General features: G+C 45.9%; 1 protein-coding gene across 1 annotated transcript; it reads left to right on the top strand.

Annotated features, from left to right (window-relative positions):
* Positions 1-620: 620 nt before the first annotated feature.
* On the top strand, positions 621-15,643 carry CCNG2 (cyclin G2). The gene is made up of 8 exons (XM_060247161.1): positions 621-943; positions 5,333-5,461; positions 8,020-8,157; positions 9,314-9,564; positions 10,405-10,483; positions 10,575-10,673; positions 12,100-12,305; positions 15,174-15,643. The coding sequence occupies exons 2-8, from the start codon at positions 5,333-5,335 to the stop codon at positions 15,292-15,294; spliced, it is 1,023 nt and encodes a 340-aa protein (XP_060103144.1). The 5' UTR covers positions 621-943; the 3' UTR covers positions 15,295-15,643.
* Positions 15,644-18,977: the final 3,334 nt, after the last annotated feature.

The following is an 18,977-nucleotide window of genomic DNA, read 5'->3' as shown; positions in this document are numbered from 1 at the left end:
TACTGCCCCCCCCCCCTTCTAAAACCAGCCTCGGGTAGCGGGAGGGGGATGGGTAGGGAGGAAGCAGAGAAGTCTCTTCTTATTGGTCAGTTGAGAGCTTTGCCGTCACCAGCTGTCCTAACAACACACCAATTCTTCCAGCCACAAAAACATCCGGGAAAGTTTGGCCCGGCAACCCTGCCTCTGTCCAATGAGCGCTCGCGCCACGCCGACCAATCACCAGGCGGACATTTGGGCGGACTTTTCAAAACGCGGCAGCCTCCGCCCCTCCCCTTGTCCCTTTAAAGGAGTGATTTAACCTCAGTCTCCTTCCGCCTTTCTGTTGCCCTCAAAGCAAACCGAGCAAAAAAACAAAACTCAAGGCGGCCGAGCAAACCTCACTTCATGTGAGAAACTAACCTCTTCTACTCAGCACTGGGGCTTTATGATCCCCCAAATGAAGTAAAGAAAACCTTAAAAAAAAATACCGACGAAGGACGCATCCCTCGATTTAAGTATCCCTCCGCGCGGGAGGAAAAACAAAAGCAACAGGCGGAGCCGTCGTGGGAGGGTCATGTGACTGAGGGGGGCGTGGCCAGAGGGGGGTGTCCGTTGCTCTCGGTTGGGGCCGACTCCATTTTGAGGTCTCGCTGAGGCGCTTCTGGCTCGGCTGCCGCGCGGAGGCGTCCGGAGCTGGGCCCGGAGATGGTGTTGCCGCTGGTCTTGCGCTGACTCCCGGGGCGGGCGGGGGAAGATCGGGGCTTGAAGAAGGGGCAGCAGGGGAGCCAAGGCGCGGGGGCGGCTGGATGCGGCGGGGCTTGTGGGGAGAAAAGGGCCACAGCTGTCGTCGTCGGGCTCGGCCGCCGCCTCCCTCCTCCTCCTCTGCGGCCGCCGCTGCTGCTTCTTCAGCCCCCGACCTTCCTCCTCCGTCCTCTCCGAGGGAAGGCGAGGAGGCGCCGCTGAAGTGAGTGGGGAGACCGGGGAGGGCTCTGCTTGTGCGTTGCCAGGTTCGATTCAAGAGATCTTTGGGGGCGGGGCCGGGAGGTTTGGGGGCGGGGTCAGGAGCAAGGTTGGGACAGACGTGATTGAACCTGCAAAGGGAGTTCTGAGCATCGCGTTTAAAAGCGACCGCGCACCTTTTAAATGCCTTCCCTCCATTGGAAATCATGAAGGATAGGCGCACCTTTTTGGGGGGCTCAGAGAATTGGGTCCCCTGGTGCAATCTTTTTGAAACCTAGGAGGGGGGGGGTGTTTTGAGGAGACGCACAGGATTCTGTGCTGAAAAATATGGTGCCTCTGTCTCAAAAAATAGTCGCCCCCCCCATACCTGCGGATCCATTCTCCATTATACCTTAAGGGATTAGTTTCCATAGGGAATAATGGAGTGCCCAGCAGATATTTCCCTCTCCCCCGCTTTCTGATGACCCTGAAGCGGAGGGAAGGGCTCCAAACCGGGGGATCCCCTGCTCCCCACCTGGCAACTCTACTCCGCTGCCACTGGGAAAGGCTCTCCGAGAGCCAGCCTTCCTTCCCACCCTCTCCCGAAAGGCTGAGGGGGTGGGATAGGGAGACGCTCTTCTTTATTTTGGAGGCTGCTGCCAGATTTGTAATTGGGGCACGCCTCAAGACAGCTGCTGCAAGATCTGTGTGTTGTTGTTTTGGGGAGGCATCGGGGATAAAGCGTGCAGGGCTTCGGACTCTTGGAAGCTGAGGCTGGGCTATTAAAAGGGGGAAAAAAACCCTGGCTGGTTTGGAACAATAGCCATAAGGGTGTCCCGCGTGAATCTCTCCAGACGGCTTTAGAAGGGGGGTAGACAGATTTGTGCCCTGGCCTTGATATCCCAGGCTAGCTCGATCTGGCCAGGTCTTGGAAAGCTTCTTAGGTCAGCCCTGGTTAGTACTTGGTTGGGAGATAATCAAGGAAGTCAGGTTTCTATACTGAGGCAGGCGACGGCAAAACCATCTCTGCTCCTCTCTTGCCTTGACCTGGATGGCCCGGGCTAGCCCAATCTGGACAGATCTTGGAAAGCCACGCAGGGTTAGCCCTAGTTAGTAGTTGGATGGAAGACCACCAAGGAAGTCCAGGGTTTCTAGGCAGAGGCAGGCAACAGCAAAATTCACCTCTTGCATATCTTTTGTTCTGACCTGAATGGCCCAGGCTAGGCCAGTCTCATCAAGATCTTGGAAGCTAAGCAGAGTCGACCCTGGTTGGTACTTGGATGAGATACCATCCAGGAACTCTGAGGTTGCTACGCAGAGATGGGCCATGGCAAAGCCACCTCTGTTCCTCTCTTGCCCTGATTTGGATGGCCCAGGCTAGAGCAATCTGGACAGATCTTGGAAACCAAGCAGGGTTGGCCCTGGTTAGTATTTGGATGGGAGACCACCAAGGAAGTCCCTTCGCAGAGGGAGGCAGTGGTAGATCAGCTTTGAGCATCTCTTGCTTTGAAAGCCCTGCCTACGGGGTTACTGTAAGTTGGCTGCAACTTGATGCCCCCCCCCAAACATAATAATAATGGAGGACAAGGCTATCTGGCTGCTAGCCACAGTGAATTATCAGATGCGGTAAACGTGAATCCTAGAGTCCGTGCCTCAGCCTGTATGCCCTGTTGGGCCACCAGTGGAACCAGTATGAGATGGAATGCTGGACTAGATGGACCACTGGTCTGATCCAGCCAGGGGTCATCTTGTGCTCTTGTGACAAAGGAAAGCAGCAGGGCCCATATGAGCATTTTATTTCCCTGAGGGGAAGCTGTGTGAGATTGTTACCACAGAAGTCATTCAGAAGATGAGGTTTGCATCAATTTAAAAGATTTTTTTTTTCCATTTCCTAGCATAGACCTATGAATGCTAATGCTGGATTAAAATCTTGGGGCATTTTATTGAGAGCTGAGACTTGGGAGGGTGGGGTTGAAGGACTTCTTGGTTCTTAGGAAGTGTGCATGCACACAAAAGCCTGTACTCATAATTAAACTTTGTTGGTCTTAAAGGTGCCATTGGATTCCGACTTTGTTCTGGCTCTCAGTCTGGGTAATTAACACCTTTCTTTAGATGCAGTGCTGTTGAGCTTCCTCCCCATAGATAACTCATATTCACGGCCCCTTTCTACATCAGCTTCTTCCTCACCCCTTACTGAGATGTACACTTGAAAGGCTGATGATGTAATGGACATCAAGCCTTTTCCCAGCCCCATAAGATTTCTCTTCAGTTTTCCTATTGCATGTCTTTCTGGCGAAGCTGCTCATGAAATAAATGTCACCAGTCTTGGACTGGTGCTGCTGCTGGATTTCTGTTTTATTTTTGCTATGTCAGGGCACAGGATTTAGAAATCCGAAACATTTTATTTGGAGGGAGAGTTTGGCCAAAGGTGGCGGTGGAAGACACTTGCCCAAAATGCAGGAGAAGGCCAATTGGAGAGGGTTCTTGTTGTGGTGAGAGGCTGACGATGCTTTGAGAAGGAGGGTCTGATTGCATGCCTGGAATGGGTGAGTGCAGTGTTGATCAGGAGTGAGTCTTTTATGGAAGGAAGCAGGGTGTTGTAGAAAGCGATCAGAGTTTTTCAGGATCACTAGGGATAGGCTAAGGGTGAACAGAAGACACTCTGGAAGTTCAGGCTGGTGAGACGGTGCCAGAGGTAATATAATAAGGGCTGAAGTTCTTTTCAGAGGGTTTCTTAGGTAGGGAGTGGTATACTTGCTAGAGAAGAGTAGCAAAGAAAGCTGGGGAAGGCATTCGTAATTAGCATAGATTGCAGTGTTTCTTGGGAGGACTGAATTGTGTGGAAAGTCAGTAGAAAAAAAATCAGGAATTAGCTAATTCTGGACGAGTAGCAATATCAGTGATGTGCTGTGAAAACAACATTTTAAAACCAGTAGCTGATCCAGGGGGCAGATGAAGCAGAATAATTCTGCTTTCTTATAAAGCAAAAGAAATTCTTCAGGATGGAAGGTAGTTGTCTGCATGAGGTGTGTATGTGCGATTCAGGAACTATTCATCATTTGACTTGTAGCAGCATTAATTGTCTCCTGTAGATGTGGGTGTCATTAGGATCCTGGCCTGTTTGCATTAATCATTTTCATTTATGTACCAAAGGCTTATTTTATCTGGCCTCGAGCTCTGGTTTTGAGGAGCTTGGCTTTGAAGGCCAATGCGGATGAGAAAGTAGCTGGAGATAAGTACTTAATCTACTCCTGCCTCAGCTTCTCTGGTTTGTTTGTGTGTGTGTGTGGTATTTAGAAGGTGAACAAAGAATGCCCCCATATGCTGAACAAAGGACAATCAGGGTTGTACAAATGTCCATAAACTAGCAACTAGGCAGGGGTAGTGAGATCCAGCCAAGCTCCCATTGTGTTAGGAATGCACTAAAACTTTGTGGATAACCCCTGAAATCTGGTAGTAAAAGTGCAGGCTCACAAGGCCATAAACAAAATAGGAGTCAAGTCGCACCTCTAAGACCAACTTAGTTTTATTCAGAACGTAAGCTTTCATGTCCTCTCTAAGCACACTTCATCAGACAAGGAATACGGTACAGTGGGCAAAGCCACGTTGTAGCTGGTAGTCAGTGGCTCAGAATGCAAACTGGTACAAATTTAAGAACCAATGAGAGTATTGTAAAAGTATCTGGTAGGGAGTGGTTTAGAATGCAAAACGGTAAAAAAAAAAATAAGATTCAATGACAGAATAGTAAAATTAACAAATTGAGCAAACCTTTGATCTGAGTAGCATGGCCATAAACAGCTACTAGAGGACGTCAGTGTTGTCTTCCAGGATGGACTGTCAGAGGCGAAGGCTTCCTCAGAATTTAGGCGCATTGATTTCAGTGGCTCTTACTTCCATGAAGTAAGTGCATGGCTGCAACTTGATTGTGAATGTGCTGGAGCTAATTGCTTGTTTCTGTGGATGCCTGATTTCTTCTTTTTCTCCCCCTCCCTTGTTTGCTCATACGGAAATTGCTACCACGGTGCATACGTGACAACTGCTCTTCTTACACTTCCCCTCCTCCCCTCAGCAGCCTCTCTGTCAAATGCACCCTGTGAAAGAGGGAGGAGTTCCATTGTTTTCAATGTGAGCCAGTGCAACATCATATCTTGTCTCTCTCAACGCTTTTGACATCCGCTGTAAAAAGATTAGATTAGACAGATGGATCAGTTAAAAATACATAGTTAAGCCCCACCCCCTCAGGATCGTTAGTTTTTTAGATAAGGCAGATTGGAAATTTAACACTTGTCTTTGGGGTTTAGATGAATGTTGATTACATTGACTATATAGCTTTAAACTGTACAGCTATAAGCAAATGTACCATTTTAGATTTTTTTAAATTCATCTGAGAATACATTTTTTTTCTCTTTCTAAGATGAAGGATACTGGAGCGGAAGAACAGATGGGCACTTGGCTCTTCAAGCAGCTGAAGCTTCATTTAGAGCAAGAATGGAAATACCAACCTCAGGAGAAGGGCTTGAGCCTGATTGAGTGCACTGCGGAGGTGAGAAGGCGCTTGTGCCCCCCGGGGATGGGGATTAATGATGGAGCGGCAGCCCGGGCAAAATAATCTTCCAAGGGAATGGCCAAAAGCACAGCTTCCTCTCCTCGCTGCCTTTTGTTGTGCAAGGAGAACATCTTGCTTTCAGCCCGTTCTGGCTCTTTCAAGGCTGGATGCAAACAAGCCCCAGTTTAAGCTCTGTAAATCTCATTGATTAGTTAGAGAGCTTTTGGCATGGGGGTAGCTGTCCTGTTCAGATCTGCGGAGCGTTCAGTTGTCAGTATTGCCTAACAGAAACAAAAGGATGTTATCACGGGTATATACACCTGTCCTTGCTGGAACAATCTCTTCGTCCTCGTGACAGCTTTTTTGTAAAGTCTGCCCGATGGCACTGCACTCTTAAGAGCCCGAATAGTGTGATGCTGGTCCTTAAAAATTAAACAAGAAGTATTAAGAATGAAAGAGCCCCGTGGCGCAGAGTGGTAAAGCTGCAGTACTGCAGCCTGAACTCTCCGCTCACGACCTGAGTTCGATCCTGGCGGAAGCTGGATTCAGGTAGCCGGCTCCAGGCTGACTCAGCCTTCCATCCTTCCGAGGTCAGTAAAATGAGTACCCAGCTTGCTGTGGGGAAAGTGTAGATGACTGGGGAAGGCAATGTTTGCGGTGAAAACATTGTGAAAGCAACATCACCCCAGAGTCGGAAACGACTGGTGCCTGCACAGGGGGCTACCTTTACCTTTTTATTAAGAATGTAGTTTGGCCTGAGGGACTACGGGAGTCCGAAAACCAAAGTCACGCTGCTGCTCAGCCATGCCTCCCCGTGTAATTTTAGGCAGGAACTGGCAAGTAGTGTAAGCGATGTGTGCTTTCTTTTGCAAGTGCCTGTTGAAAAAATGGAGGAAGAGAATGAGGGCAGCCTCTAAATTCCATATAAAAAGAGAGCTTGCCTGGACATCTGCTTTATGTGTCCTTTAGCCTGACTCTGCTTTGCTGTGCAATGACTTCATTGGCCAGTAGGGGCAGTGTCTCCTGGGTTCTTCAATCTGAGGCCGAACTCTCTCTAGGCTTGCAGTTTAGGTGATACCGGGACAGGATGGGAGTACCGTATTTGCCGGCGTATAAGACGACCCCCCCAACATTTCCACTCAAAATATAGAGTTTGTTATATACTCGCCGTATAAGACTACCCCCTCTTCCGCACACCTTCCACACACCAAATAAAAGGTAAAAGAACATCCGGCCCGCCCCTGCATCTCCCTGTGACTGGCACTAGTGCGCAAGTGTGCATGTGCGAGCTCTGCGTAGACAAGGGGCGGGCCGGAGCGCCGCTGCTTCCCACCGAGCAGAACGGGCCGGTCATGCCGAAAAGGCTGGCACCCTGTCTCGCTGCTGATGCTCGCCGCAGCCATGCTGATGACCCGCTGCAGCCGCACTGGATACCGCACAATAGTGGACGATATGTAGAATGAGGGGCGCAGGGATCGGGAGGCCACTATGGGCACCGGGCGAGCATCGGAAGGCCACTATGGGCAGCTATGTCTATCCCAACTGAAGTGCACCCGGCGTATAAGACGACCCCCCCACTTGGAGGCATGTTTTTTAGGGCAAAAAAGTAGTCTTATACGCCAGCAAATACTGTAGTTCTTGCCCCCTAGGCAGCTTGGTTGGAGGGTGTTTCCCTGATCTCACTGCCCTTCCCCCACATGAAGAAGCTTGTCATCGCTCTTCTATTAGAATGCATAGACAGGCATCCAAAAACGCTAGCTTCCCTTGACTTTGATTCCCTCTGCCCCTTCTCTGACAGGGAGAGGGAGTATGGGCTTGCTCCTGATGTTGCAGTGACTTCAGATCCATGCTGAAAGCAGCAAGGCTTCTGTCTACTTTCAAGGGGATTTTGTGGCTGCAGGCGATCAGGGGAAGCCCATGCCTTGTTCTTCACTCCTGGAGGCAGGTGGGAGAACTCTCAAATGTGTTCTCCCCTTTTCAGTGTGCTTTTGAGGTTCGGTGCCACATCTGGAAGTGTCTCTGCTCTTGGAGAAGGGAAGGGACAGGACTCTTTCTGCCCTTCTTGTCAATCTCACCCATTTGCAGAGGGGTGCCTTTTTTTGTTTTTCAAGCTTTTTTCAAATTTTATTTTCATAAAGGGAAAATTGGGGGGTTGTGGGAAAAGAATACGAAAAAGGAGAAAAATAGAATACAATTATTTCTACTTTTAAAAAGGGGGGGAGTATATAGTTCCTTATACCTGCAAGTATTCAGGATTATTACATAAGTTACATAAGTATTAATTTTAGATACTACAAAAATTTTGTGACCTTTTAGTATTTTTATACAATCCTACTGTTTTGCAAAGCATTTAATAACAAACTCCAGATTTATTTCTATCATATTACAAAGTCAGATCAAAATATCCTTAATCTCTAAGACAAAAAGAAGGAAAATAGCAAGAAATTCTGATCTTCAATACAAGCTTATTAACCACCAATATAGAACTGCTCCAGCTGTGTTCCTTTGTCTACGTTACTACCTTTCTGATGAACTTAATGTTTGTCTTGTTACAGAATGAAAACACTTTATGTCCAAAATTGAGGAATGCAAAAGTAGAAGATCTCTGGAGTCTAACCAACTTCTTTGGGTTTGCCATGGAAACATTTGTCCTGGCTGTCAACATTCTGGACAGATTTTTGGCCCTTATGAAGGTATCTAAAAGTGGAAAGAATTGTTGTATCAGATTGCATCCCGATTGTCTTGAGCAGGAGATCCCAACCTTTTGTGGGCACCGTTGGAATGCCAATACAGGCTGGTGGGCATAATCACAAAATGGCTGGCGCAGGAGGCAGAATTGTCGGGAATGAGGTTATATATAATTGTACCTCTTCAACAGTGTAGGCCGAGTGTTCTGTTTTAACAGGGTACCTTTTAATCTGCACAGCCAATTAGAAGCCCACTAGGCAAAAGCCCCACCCACTTGGTGGGCACCAGGAAAGATATCCATGGGTGTCATGGCCCCTACAGGCACAAATTGGGGATCCTTGCTCTTAAGTATGGACTTTTACAGATTTTGACACCAGCTTTGTCGTCTAAAGGCTATCATTCATTTCTGAGCATCTAGGACCATTACACGAGAAATTGTGTTCAGAATTGGGGAGTTCACTTCACGACATCCCATCTTGTTAAACGTTGGTGTGCAGATGTGTAATATTTAGTAATCCATGTTCTCTTCTCCGGTTTTCCTGCCTGAGCCTGTTGCTACCTGATCTCAACTATGATTGTTGTCATGCCCTTTCTAATGTGATCAATAGAATCCTTCTGCCCAATGCCAGGTGTGGCTTCGTAAATAATCTTGCAGAACTTCTAGTGAATGCCCTTTGTCATTTTTAGCAGTGTAAATGCAGTCGAGGGTTATGGACTGGATTAGCTGCAGTCTATTTTAGTATTGCAGTTGAGCCTAGCTTTCTGATTTAAGAGTCTTGTCCTAGTCCAGGGGTGGCCAACCATGGCTCAGGAACCACATGTGGCTCTTTCACACATATTGTGTGGCTTTTGAAGTTGCCACCACCCTGTTGGCTGGCTTGAAGAAGGCATTTAAAGTTAAAGTTCCTTTCTCTTTCCACCTCTCTCCCTCCTCCATCTATTTGCCTGCCTGCCTTCCTGTCTTGAGGCTCTCAAACATCTAATGTTTATTCTATATGGCTCTTAAATTAAGCAAGTTTGGCCACCCATGTCATAGTCCCTGTAACAACTGAATTTCAACATACCTCATGGAACATTGGATGAACCTGTTACATTTGCTGTCCTTTATGTATTATTGCCTGCCCTGTCATAGTTCTTAAGTGCTCTTTTCCTCCTCCTTAGGTGAAACCAAAGCATTTGTCATGCATTGGAGTTTGTTGTTTCCAGCTGGCCGCTCGAGTGGTCGAAGAGGAATGCAACATTCCATCCCTCCATGATGTCATCCGCATTAGCCAATGCAAATGCACCGTGTCCGACCTAAAGCGAATGGAAAAAATAATCTCGGAAAAACTGCACTTTGACTTCAAAGCTACTACTGCCTTAACCTTTTTGCACTTGTACCATACTATTGTACTCTGTCATACCTCAGAAAGGTAAGTGTTGGATCAGTTTATTTACCATCCTTCCTGATTTGCTTCTTCCCTGTGCCATCTTTATTTAGACTGACATAACATAAGAGAAGCCATGTTGGATCAGGCCAATGGCCCATCCAGTCCAAAACTCTGTGGCCTCTGAACCATAAGAACATAAGAGAAGCCATGTTGGATCAGGCCAATGGCCCATCCAGTCCAACACTGTGTCACACAGTGGCCAAAAAACCCAGGTGCCATCAGGAGGTCCATCAGTGGGGCCAGAACACCAGAAGTCCTCACGCTGTTGTCCCTCCCAAGCACCAAGAATACAGAGCATCATTTGCCCGAGACAGAGTTCCAACAATATGCTGTGGCTAATAGCCACTGATGGACTTCTGCTCCATATGTTTATCCAAACCCTTCTTGATTGGATAACTGTACTGATTTTAGGACAAAAGTACGAATCCAGTGGCACCTTTAAGACGAGCATACAGCTTCCCGTTTGCAACTGTTAAAACATCTTCATTATGTTGTATGCTAATTTGCTGTTCTATCTCTGCCTTATATGTATGGACTGGTAACTTCCATTTCAGTGTCTCTGAGGAAGTGTGCATGCACACAAAAACTCATACCTTGAATAAAACTTTGTTGGTCTTAAAGATGCCACAGGACTCAAACTTTGTTCTGCTGCTTCAGACCAACACAGCTGCCCACCTGGATCTATCTCTACTGGTTTTAGATATTCCAGTCCTGGTTGACATGTCACCTTTCATGGGCTCATGCACAATAGGGTACCTCTTGTTATGCATAGAGGCTTCTTTGTCCAACTTGTTTTTTTTCCCCCCATCTTGCTTCTTGTAGGAAAGAATTGCTGAATCTCGACAAACTGGAAGCACAACTCAAAGCTTGTAACTGCCGACTAGTTTTTTCAAAAGCAAAAGTAAGCAAATGTGATGGCTGTTGAGCAGTTAAGAGTCAGAGCAGAGTCACAAGTTACTAAATTAAGTGTTTTTTTGTGTGTGTGTTTTCAGCCATCCATCTTGGCCTTGTGCCTTCTCACTCTGGAAGTGCAGACTTTGAAATCCATTGAATTGTTTGAGATTGTCATGCATGTTCAGAAGCATTCAAAGGTAAAAAAAAAAAAAAAGTGGCTTTTTCCCCCTTCCCCCCCCCCCTTGGGCCCTGGAATCCTCTTGGTGTAATGAAATGCTCCTTTGGAAACTATAAAGAGGCTCTTGAAGGAAAGCTTCCACATGTACAATTGAAAAGGCAGATGTCTTAAGGCCAGAAGGCAAACTAGATGCAATAACAGTTCTTTGGAAAGTGTAACGAAAGCAGTAGTCTCACCTCATTGAGTGTCACATGGGGATTGTGAAGAAGAGATAGAAGCAGTAGTGAGGAGGCCTCAGGCAGCAGATTCATTGCAGTTGCTGCTTCTGAGCAACCCATATCTGTAGCAGCATATTTGAAAGTGGAGGCTGTGCAGTTACCAGCAATATTCCGTGGAGGAACTTAGGTATAAAGTTGGTAAAGTAGCTTAGAGATAAGAGCCAGTACTGGTATAGCAGCTAGAGTAGCAGATGAGGACTCTGGGTGATCTGGGTTCGAGTCCCTACTTCTACTGTGGACACTTGCTGGGTGACCTTGGACCTGTCACAAACTCTCAGTCTGGCCTACCTCCCTGGGTTGTGGAGGAGGCAGGGGAATGTTCTTCTGAAGCTACTTTGAGTCCCAACTGGGGAGAAAAGTGGGATAAATAAATTCATAGAAATCTACGTCACGAGTATATTTTGAAAATGCTCCTTTCTCAATGCAAATACCCCCTTCCCCTAGAAAAAAACACTTTGGTTGTGGAAGATTTTTATAAGATCTTTACTAGCTCAGCAATAGATGTGCTGTGACTGAGACGGTGAGAATGCCTATCTCATAGCAGACGCTGGCATGTGAGACCCGGCAAATAAGCAACGGCAAGAACGTTGAACACAGGTGACATTCCGGCATGTTTGTAAAGACCAATGGTGGCGGAAAGCACCGTCGAGTCACAGTTGATTCACGGTGACCCCTGTAAAGTTTTCAAGGCAAGAGAGGTTCTGAGGCGGTTTCCTTCCTCTGCATTGCGACCCTCAACCCCGTGGTGGTCTTCCATCCAAATGCTAATAGGCTGACCTCACTTAGGTCCTGAGGTCTGACAAGATCCAACTAGCCTGGGCCATCTGGATCAGGACTTGTATGGCTACCTGAAGCTGTACTTACCTGTTCATGATGTGTCCTGGACTGCAGTCCTCGACAGACTCCTTTGATGTAATCTCCTTTGGAATTTATGTATTTGCTTCAGGCAAGTGTGACTAGTGTGCTCTTTGAAATCCATCTACAGCATGAGCCTTTGCAACTTTGAAGTCACGGGGGCTTGTTTCCAAATTAGTGCATTCATGGGGGCTTACTTCCAAATTAGTGGTCATAGGATTCTAGTTGTCCTAGATTTGTTATCATTCTTTTTTAAAAAAAAAAAAACACCCTGTAATTTAATTGTAAAAATTCTTCGTTTCTTTGTTCAAGATAAGCGACAGTGACTTGCTGTATTGGAGAGAGCTGGTCTCAAAATGTTTAGCGGACTACTCTTCTCCTGCGTGCTGTAAGCCAGATCACAAAAAGCTAGTCTGGATTGTTTCAAGACGTACCGCCCAAAACCTTCAGAACAGCTACTACAGTGTTCCTGAATTGCCCACCATCCCTGAGGCTGGATGCTTTGATGAAAGTGAGAGGTAGGTCCCAGTGGCATGGGAAACAGCGGTTGAATCACTGAGGCAACACAAAAACAGCTTTGTGATGAGCGCCTCTGACATTGGACAAGATAAAACAAAGTTAAGGATATCAAAGATTTCAGGTTTTCACGACTGGCAACATCATTAGGGTTTGTAGAATCTTTCGGGCTCAAGTGCCGTGTTCTACTGGAGAAAGTTTTTCTTCCATGGAAGAAAAACTTTCTCCAGTAGAACACGGCACTTGAGCCCGAAAGATTCTACAAACCCTAATAAAGTTAAGGATATCTTAATGCAGACGATCCTATAAATGGTTGGGCATTATTTTTTCTGTGTTGTGCTCAGTGTTCCCTCTAAACTGAGTTAGCATGAGCTAGCTCACAGATTTTTAGCCTCCAACTCACACATTTTTGTCTTAGCTCAGGAAAAATGGCCCCAGAGCACAATAATTTATGCAGTAGCTCACAAAGTAGAAGTTTTGCTCACAAGACTCTGCAGCTTAGAGGGAACATTGGTTGTGATCCTGCATACTTTTTAAGAACACCAAGTGCTTTGCAGGTTATCCCAGTTCCTGGGATTCTTCTAACAAAAAAACTGGACTAGGTAAATTCTTTTGGAGGCATCCCAGTAAATGCCATGTAGTTAACCAGCAAGTGGCTAACAGTCTAGGAGAGAATAACCTCAGATTGATTACCATTGCTTTTACAATTCTTGGGAGCAGTAGCTCGAAAAACATCAGCTCCCAGCTTCTGCGTTACAAATATGGGTGATCAATACACAGAAGTACCCATCACTTTTTACACAATGCGCATTTGTACTTGGGTGCATCAGCCCAGTAACAAAATACGATTTTAAAAGCTGCTCTGTGTTTTCTGCAGTGAGTGGTGGCATAACTGCACGCCGTGGTGAATCAATTGGCACAACTGTCATCGTTGGATTAAACGCCTAGGAGTTGCTGACCAAAAGCCCAAAAAAGGATTTAGATCTCCTGCTGACTACTAGTGGAAATTTCATAGTCCATTACTGGCTTTGCAAACAGATCTAAATGCCAAAGGCCCTTTTAAGGAAGATAGCGTTTTCAAGCTTGCTGTGAGCAAGGAGGAGATACGAGGGTAGAAGTGTCAGTAGCATCCAGTCCTCTTTGCATGTAGAAGTGAAGAAAGCTTTCTGTGTAGTTAAATGATGTTTGCAAACACTTTGGGGCCTTCAGAAAGCCTTCAGATCTAGCAGAACCCATTTTGAAGAAGTCATTAGTATGGTACCATTTTAGTTGGTTTGGCTCAGCGCTGCTCTCTGAGTTAACCTGCCATGTTCCTGAGTTTTTGGTATTTGGGGCTGCTGGAGCTGGCCAGTGGCATGAGAGATCAAGCTTTGAGGCAATTGCTGGAAGTGCTCTCTGTGTCCTTTGGCAGTGTTTTGCAAGTGAAAGTGATTAGGCTTTGAATTTTACTCCTAAGTGATGGCCCCTAGCACCTTTGTTAAAATCCTGGGCAATAATTACATCTGGAAAAGGACTAGGCTTGTGAGCCTGTGGATGTTCATAGACCCCGGCTTTACTGTTTGGAAAGGAGGCTGGCATAGTGGCCAAAATCACCTTCTTTCAGCTGCGTTTGGTTCACCGGCTTTCTCCATTTGTACACTGACCAGTCCGGCCACACCTATCCTTTTGTAATTTCAAAGCTGGATTACTACAACATAATCTATATTGTGCTGCCCTTGAAGACAAGCCGAAACTGCAGGTGGTCTGGAATGTAGCAGCCTGATGACTGTCAACAGCTAGCCGGCAGGAATATGTTGCCCCTTTTGTTGGCTGCCGTTTTGTTTCTGAGTTCAATTCAGGGTGCCATTTATTACCTTTAAACCCCTCCATGGCTTGGGGCCTGCATAGCTGAAGGACCTCCTCCTTCCATATGTTCCTGTGTGCCCCCTACAGTTCTCAGATGGCCACTTGCTGGCTGTTCCCTACCCCCCCCCCCACACACACATACTTCAGGGTAGCCCACCTGGTAAACATGGGCATTTTCCATTGTGAGTCCCACATATTAGAATGGGCTTTCTCTGAAGAGGGCAGGGGAGATCCCTCAGTATTGATCTTCAGGAGGTGTCGCGAGGGTGGTTCGTTTGCCAGGGCTTTTGTTGGGAGGACTGGGCATCCTGGGGGTGGGGGGGAAGAGGTAACTGGGGTTTTAGTCAACATTTTGATTATGATTTGTAAGCTGTCTTGAACCAGGAGGAAAGGCGGGGTATTATAAAACTGTCTGGATGCTGGACTCATTTACTATAGGAAACAGTTTTTCTATGTGGGAGTATTCAACAATGTGGCTTTCCCTATCTGCAGATGGAAATATTAGTTAAAACGCCTTGCATTTCATTCTGAGTAATATTTTGGGAAACTCTTAATAAAATGCTCTGAAAGCTACATCATTTTACCTCATTGTCTCTGTTATGAGGGAGAACATTGGTTTGCTGTCACCTAGCTTGGTGGAAATTGCTGACTGCTGCGCGTTTTTAACAGAACTGCAGGAATTTGAAGAATTTGGTGTTTGTTACTTGAAAGCACTTATAACTATAATGTGAATGTCAGACGGTTTTAGAAAAAGTAGATTTTATCGTATCCTTTCATCAGTCTCTGAATAACTTAATGTGGGGGGTTTTTTTGTATCTGTCTTGAAGTTATTCTCCGGCATCTCCAGTTAAAAGGACCAGGCAGTAGGGGATGGGAAAGACCTCTGCTTGTGACCCTGGGGAGCTGCTGCCAGTCCAAGTAGACAGTCCTGATCTTGATGGGGCAAGGGTCCGACTCAGTAGGAAGCAGCTTCATTTGTGTTCATGTGTGACTGATCTGTGGCTTATTTCCTTCCTCTGTTCTAGTGAGGACTCCTGTGAAGATATGAGCTGTGGAGAAGAGAGCCTCAGCAGTTCTCCACGGGACCTGGAAAGCACTTTCTTTTTTGACCTTAAACCCAAAGCCAAGTGGCAGGCTCTCTTCTGACTTGCTGTGCTGCACGGAGCTGTTAATGTATGGTAGTACTTTCGGCAATAAGTAGCTAAGTGCACTCTGAACCTTGGCAGGAATTCTCACTGAACCCCCAAGCTGTGTGTTATGTACTTTCCCCCTTTAGTGTGGCAGTAAAGTCAAACGTAGCAAGTTAGATCAACTGAGGCTTCAGCAAGATGCATTAAAGGCATGCTGCCTCCTAGTACTTTAAAGGTAAAGGTAGTCCCCTGTGCAAGCAGCAGTCGTTTCCGACTCTGGGGTGACGTCGTATCACTTTTTCACGGCAGACTTTTTTTACAGGGTGGTTTGCCATTGCCTTCCCCAATCAACTACACTTTCCCCCCAGCAAGCTGGGCACTCATTTTACTGACCTCGGAAGGATGGAAAGCTGAGTCAACCTTGAGCTGGCGACCTGAACCCAGCTTCCGGTGGGATCGAACTCAGGTCGTGAGCAGAGTTTGGACTGCAGTTCTGCAGCTTTACCACTCTGTGCCACGCAGCTCCTATCCTAGTACTTTACAAGATGGCTGTTAATATGCTGGAATGCCCTGCTGAATGGGAAACCTGGGATATACTAGGTTAAATCTTAAAAGAGGCGTTTGGGGGTTGGCTAAACTGCAAAGAAGTATGTGCTTTATTTCATTTGAAACTGAAGTACTTAACCAAAGCTTTAGTTGTGCTTTCTTTTAAAGAAAGGAGTGGGTTTTTTTTTTTAAATATGTGTTCAATTTTAGGAAGCTTATATAATTGGGCAGATGCTCAGATTATTTAAGGAGACATCAAAGCCAGAGAACAGCCGGTTAACACACGCTAGGGTATGTATTTGTGTTAGTTTGTAAAGATCGGCTTTGACATCTTCACTCTGCCTTATAAAAATCGTAGCGTTGAACTTCAAAAAGCATTACTCTGAAATTGGAAAGATTGGTATTCAATGTAAATGCCACATTCCCTCTTAACTACTCACTCCTGTAGCTTATTCCAGTGTTTTCCCATTGTCATAAGTAAGTCCATTTCATAACGCGTTTGCATGCTTAAGTGAAACCTGTTAGCAGAAAAGCAGTTGATTTATGCGGAAGTGTTGGTAAAATGTGAAGTTGATGAAAGTGGTTGTAACGACACTTAATCGCTTGCAATTTTTTTCTTCTCGAAGCACACAGACTTCGTGGTTGTGTTATTTAGTATTTTTAAATATTATGCAAAGTGAGCAAAAGAAGAAATTGTACTCTGTAGTATGATGTAATTAGTGATGCCATGGTAGAAATGAAGGGGGGGGGCCAGCAGAAATTAGGGTTGTAGCCACGAATTCTGTAGCTCTTTGTGTAGGCTGACGTGCGGATGTGAATGGTAATGACGTGTGGTGTGCGTGCCCTGATTTTTATAAAGGAAGAAAAAGTTTACAAAAAAAATGTAAAAATGTAAATTAAAAGCTTGTATAAAAATGAAAAGGCAAAATAAGCTGAAATACTGTATTTTTACAGTGTGTATGTAACTAGGTATGTTGCATGTAGATATTAATTTATTGTATCTTGTATATGATATAAATACTGTACATTGAAGGCTTGCTCTTTTTTTGGTACTGCAAGCCTGAAGGTCAAAAAGACGTTTTTCTGGAAGCTATTTTCTCTCCAAAATAACACGGATCTCTTTGCTTCAGTTCAATAAAACCAAATGCATTTCCTATCGGAGTCTGCTGTAGTTTTGACAAAGATACCCAAAGCACAATGACGTTTTCTAGAATGTTTGTGCCTGCTGGTTGCTTGAACCATACATCTTAGGGCCAGAACATGCTTAATTCAGAAATCCTTTCTCAGATTTTGATAGCCTTCTCGAGTAGGTGTCAAACATACAGTTCGGAGGCTGAATCAGGCCCCCGGAGGGCTCCTATCAGGCCCTCAAGCAACTGGCTGTCATCTGCTTCCTTCTCCCTATGTCTTGCTTCCTTCTGCATAACAGCTTGCTTTGCAAGGCTTGCTCAATTGCACAGGAGCTACAGAGCAAAACTTCTATTTTCTCCATTGGCTGAGGCTCCTCCCGGGGAGGGGGAGCTTGTTTTGCCAGGCTCTCTCAATTGCACAGCAGATCTACTGAGCCAAGCCTCTCGTCCTTCCATTGGGTGAGGTTTCTCCCCCGGTCCCCTGGGGAAAAGAGCCAGAGCTTCCTTTGCCCATTTCCCTGGATCCCATGGGAGAAATACAAAAGAAAGCATCTTTAAGACCAATGAGTGCTAACATTTTAAGCATGTTTTATTTTTTAAAAAATATATGTATTTGTTTTTGTGTTCTTTATAAAATTTTTATCTCTGCTACCTAACCTTAAATAGGTACACGCATGGCCCAACCTGACATGACCAGGCCCAATAAGGTCTCATTTATGTCAGATCCGGCCCTCACAACAAATGAGTTTGACACCCCTGTTCTAGAGAGACGGCACTGAACTTCCTTTACTAGGTTCTTCAAGAGATCTATGACCGTTTACAATTATTGTAATACAACCGTCTAAGGCTATTCCTATTTGTACTGGAATCCTGGAAAGCTTTTAAAAACTTCTATAATCTGCAACTGTAAGATGAGTGAGTCCCTACCAAAGAGGTGAATTGCATTCTAATAGATAAAACCCTACATTTGTCCGCACAAATCTACCAGTGGGGAGCTTTCCTGCAGGCTTGTGGCCGTTCACCTTTGTGAAAACGTGCTGCACTTTCCCTTTGACGCAGCATAAAATGAAAATTTCAAATTAAAATGGATGGCAGGCAGTGCATGGAGCTCTAGCCTAACTTTATGGGTTCACCGTTGCAAAAGCAGGCCTTGCGGTAGGTGCCCAAACACACCATAGTGAAGATACATTCCTTCTCCCAGTACTACTAAAAAATCGGGGAAACGGGGCTGAAATCTGAATGCTTTCAGTCTGTAGGGACAGAAAAGGATGGTGAGTTAGCAACGACAAGTTTGTATCCTAACTATATTTCCTGTTCATGAGTGTCTGACTTCCATTGCAAGCCCCCCCTGCTGTTCCTAAGAGTGCAGCCTTCAAGGAGAAACGTCAACTGTGGGGTGACATGATAAGAGGTTTACAGAATTATGAATGGGATAGAGAAGGTAGAGAAAGAAGTACGTACTTTCCTCCCTTTCTCACAATATAAGAACTCGTGGTCGTGGACGTTCAGTGAGATTGCTGAGCAGTCGGGTTAGAACTGATAAAAGGAAGTCCTTCACCCAAAGGGTGATTAACATGTGGAATTCACTGCCACAGGAGGTGGTGGTGGATAAAGCATAGACAGCTTCAAGAGGGGATTGGATAAGCACATGGAACAGAGGTCCACCAGTGGCTACTAGCCACAGCATATTGTTGGAATTGTGGGGCAAGTGATGCTCTGTATTCTTGGTGTTTGGGGGAGGGGCACACTGGGAGCGCATCTAGTGTCCTGGTCCCACTGATGGACCTCCTGATGGCACCTGTTTTTTGGTGGCACTGTGTGACAGCGTGTTGGACTCGATGGGCCATTGGCCTGATCCAACATGGCTTCTCTTACGTTCTTATCTCCAGATAAAATGGTCAGGTGGTGAGGGGAAAGACCTCTATCGAAAGTCCCTGGGGAGCAACTGCAGGTCTATGTAGTCGATGTAGAGGAGGTGGTGGCGGCTACAAGCATAGCGAGCTTCAAGAGGGGATTGGATAAA

This window comes from Heteronotia binoei, chromosome 9 (assembly GCF_032191835.1).
Source record: "Heteronotia binoei isolate CCM8104 ecotype False Entrance Well chromosome 9, APGP_CSIRO_Hbin_v1, whole genome shotgun sequence".
NCBI classification, from domain to species: domain Eukaryota; kingdom Metazoa; phylum Chordata; class Lepidosauria; order Squamata; family Gekkonidae; genus Heteronotia; species Heteronotia binoei.
Note: the sequence above shows the minus strand (reverse complement) of the source record. Positions and strands in the feature narration are given on the sequence as shown.

Excerpts from the sequence above, each read along its gene's own strand:
- CCNG2 (XM_060247161.1), top strand. The coding sequence starts at position 5,333 with ATGAAGGATACTGGAGCGGAAGAACAGATGGGCACTTGGCTCTTCAAG. Across the intron at positions 5,462-8,019 it reads TGATTGAGTGCACTGCGGAG|AATGAAAACACTTTATGTCC; the intron begins GTGAGAAGGCGC and ends GTCTTGTTACAG. Across the intron at positions 10,484-10,574 it reads TAGTTTTTTCAAAAGCAAAA|CCATCCATCTTGGCCTTGTG; the intron begins GTAAGCAAATGT and ends GTGTGTTTTCAG.